General features: G+C 40.7%; 1 protein-coding gene across 2 annotated transcripts in view; it reads left to right on the top strand.

The window, feature by feature from the left end:
- The window catches only part of commd6 (COMM domain containing 6), an 8,214-nt gene extending 5,180 nt beyond the window's left edge, over nt 1-3,034 (top strand). The window contains exons 5-7 of one of the 2 annotated variants that reach the window (XM_024388628.1): nt 519-687; nt 2,271-2,423; nt 2,690-3,034. In XM_024388628.1, the coding sequence (XP_024244396.1) occupies nt 519-687; nt 2,271-2,423; nt 2,690-2,740 (373 nt within the window). In that variant the 3' untranslated portion in view covers nt 2,741-3,034. The remainder of the gene's footprint in view (nt 1-518; nt 688-2,270; nt 2,424-2,689) is intronic. The other variant, XM_042306893.1, reaches the window with a different exon arrangement.
- Nucleotides 3,035-3,596: the final 562 nt, after the last annotated feature.

Consider the following 3,596-nt stretch of genomic DNA (forward strand, 5'->3'; position numbering starts at 1 on the left):
ACGTTCACCTTCCAACAGGACAATGACCCTAAGCACACAGCCAAGACAACACAGGAGTGGCTTCGGGACAAGTCTCTAAATGTCCTTGTGGCCCAGCCAAAGCCCAGACTTGAACCTGTTCGTTCGAACATCTCTGGAGAGACTTGAAAATAGCTTTGCAGCGACGCTCCCCATCTAACTTGACAGAGCTTGAGAAGAATGGGAGAAGCTCCCCAAATACAGGTATGCCAAGCTTGTAGTCATACCCAAGAAGACTGAAGTTTATAATCGCTGCCAAAGTACTGAAAGGTTCTGAGTACTTTATGTTAATGTGATATTTCAGTTAATTTTTTCTAAATGTGCGACATTTTCTATAAACCTATTTTTGATTTGTCATTATGGGGTATCGTGTGTAGATTTCTGAGAATTTTAGAATGAGGCTGTAACGTAAGAAAATGGGGAAGGGGTTCAAATGCACTGTATATGTTGACTGGGTTCAGACGTCTGTGTTAAATAAACACGTGTTGTATTTTTAACAGGTCGACTGAAAAGAACAACCTCTCTGCTGATGTACTGGTAGCTAGGCTGGGAGAGGGCAGCAGTAAGTGGTCCAAAGCTGCCCTTCAGGTGCTCCATCGGCTATGGAGTGATCAGGGTGCCCTAGTCAACACGCACCAACAGTCCCAAGCCATGCTTAGCATCGGACAGGTAGGCCTACACCCAGCTACTGGAGCCCACCAAAACAAATCGATTCTTCTCTTGCCTAATTCCAGGTCAACTCCTTGCTCCTTAGCCTGGTCCCATATCTATCTTTGCTGTATAGCCAAGTCCTATGGACCACCAGGCTAGCTCCTACACCATAGGTACTTGTGTATATTTGATATGGTTTAGAAATTATAGAGGGCAAGGTGTAGCAAGGAAGTATGCAGCACTTGAAGTGGCCAGAAGTTATGGAATTGGGTACTGGATTCTCCTAATTAAGGATGGGGAATTGTACCCACAAAGGGCAAGTGTGAGTGCAGGCTTTTGCCCCAGTCAAAGCTACAGTATAATACACCTAATTCAGCTTATCAACCAATCATAGTCTTCCACAAGACTGAAGCCAGTTTCCAGAGCGTCTGCAAGGCAGTCACACTGCACAAATTGATCAGTGATTGAATGCCGTGTTATCTACAGTGTGTCCTTATTTAAAAGTTGCATCATATCATTCATTGTTGCCATTAATGCTAGTTTGACCACCAGCAGGCATTTTTGTTGGCATCTTATCAAGCTTGTTAGCGCTTGCTTACTTTTCCACATAATCCTACAGCGGTCCATGCTGGCCAAACGTTTTGATTGCTATATCCTATCCGAAAGAACATATTCCAAGGTTTTTAATGAACCTTGTTTTGCCGAACAACGCAATGTTTTACAGATGGTCTCCCTTTCAAAATGTTTTCCTAGAATAACCATAGCTCCATGCCCACTGATGATAGTCCCCAAATCGATATTTGCTAATGATCATTTTATTGGATTCTGTTATAATCCGTCATTCATTGTTGTAAAGGTCTGGGGAATATAAGCATGTGATGTCTGCTAAATTAACAAAACATGCTGTTCTGTTATTTTGAAATAAATTGTCTTAGTACCATGTGTTATATGAACTCAACAAAATGTTAATGGATTTATTTGTGATCGTGTCTATTACATTGATTTATTAGACTGGCGGTTAATGGTAGGCTACTCGATTCCCGGCTATTCTAATGTTAAAATGCATATGGTGCAGCAGACCATGGCACTTTGAGGAAGAAATGCTAAAAGTTAGTCTTTTATGATATTTATCTCAATGTAAGGCCACTGCTGGAGTGTAAAATACACATATTTACAGAAGTCAGGGACAGGTGGGTTCGAGGTTTTTATTTAAATGACATAGGCCTATAGCTCCCACAGTCCTGTTTACTGTAGGTGTTAAAAAATATACATGTATTTATAAATAACTAGGCAAGTCAGTTAAGAACAAACTCTTATTTACAATAACGGCCTACGCTGGCTAAATCCGGATGACGCTGGGCCAATTTTGCACTGCCCTATTGGCTGTACTAGAAACTTTCAAACCTTTTTTTGATAGCACTGACTGAGATTGAGTATTATTGTATTTGTTGTGCTGTTTATACTGTTAGAAATGTAGCTTCATTAAATTGATTAACCCGCCAGTGGAGGGGGTTTGAATACTTTTTAAATATACTGTAAATGCTTTGCCATCTGTAGATGCAAGTAGAGTTGTTGATTTAACCATTGGTGTGCCTGTCTAGCTGGTGGACATGCAGTGGAAGCTGGGCATGGCGGTGAGCTCGGACACCTGTCGCTCTCTCAACTCCCCCCACGTCTCCCTCCTGTTGAAGATCGCAGACACCTCTGGACAGATCTCCCAACGGTCCTTTGAAATGACCATTGCACAATTCCAGGTCAGTTTATTCTTTATCTAAAAGCAATGGATGAGTGATGTTTGAGATGATTGAATGGTTTGCTTATATGTTGCTACTGTACAACCGCCCTTTACTCTCAGTAAAATACCTTAGGCAGTTTACCCCAACACTTTTGGATCCTGCTCTGTTGGAAACCGGGCCTGTTGTGTGTGTGAGTGAGAGGGAAACATTGCATCAGAAAAAACATTCTGAACAAATTACAATCTATTCTATTTACTGACTGACTTTTCCTACTCTCTTTGCAGAACTTCTACAGGCAATTCAAGGAGATGGCAGCTGTTTTGGAAACAGTATGATGTTCTGTGGCCCAGAAACCCCTCCTTGATGAGAAATGCCATGCCCTTATTTACATTATTGGTAATGTTTACGCTCAAAGCATTTTGTGTCCACGAATGCGGAATTCCAGTGGTGTAAAAATACTTTAAAGTATCTGTACTTTACTATTTAAATTTTTACTTCACTACATTCCCAAAGAAAATTATGTACTTTTTACCCTATACATTTTGCCTAACACCCAAAAGTACTCATTACATTTTGAATGCTTAGCAGGACAGAAAATGGTCTAATTCGCACACTTATTAAGAGAACATCACTTGTCATCCCTACTGCCTCTGATCTGGCAGACTCACTAAACACAAATGCTTTGTTTGTTAAAAAAATAAAAATACAAATGGAGTCAAACCTGCCTCAGTCTACTGAATACCTAACCCTGGGATAGAGTTTTATTTTTCTGTGTGACAATACACCAGAATGGCTTTCCAAGAGATTGCGTGGTCCAGTCTTAAGTCAATCAATGAACCCCAACAAAATTGACTGAGCTCGAGCAATTTTGACAAAACAATGGATATACAGGTAACTGGGCCACCATGAGCCAGAACAGCTTCAATGCGCCTTGGCATAGATTCTGCAAGTGTCTTGATCTCTATTGCAGGGATGAGACATCCATAGTTTTTGGTGTTTTGTTGGTAGTGGTGGAAAACATTGTCTCAGGCGCCGCTCCAGAATCACCCATAGGTGTTCATTTGGTTGAGATGTTGTGACTGAGAAGACTGGCGTATGATTTACATTTTGTTTTCATGCTCATCAAACCATCACTCAACTCTGAGGTGTAAATGTTTTAATTTAGGTAAAAAATAAAATACAAATTTCACT

This window comes from Oncorhynchus tshawytscha, linkage group LG26 (assembly GCF_018296145.1).
Source record: "Oncorhynchus tshawytscha isolate Ot180627B linkage group LG26, Otsh_v2.0, whole genome shotgun sequence".
Classification (NCBI taxonomy): Eukaryota; Metazoa; Chordata; class Actinopteri; order Salmoniformes; family Salmonidae; genus Oncorhynchus; species Oncorhynchus tshawytscha.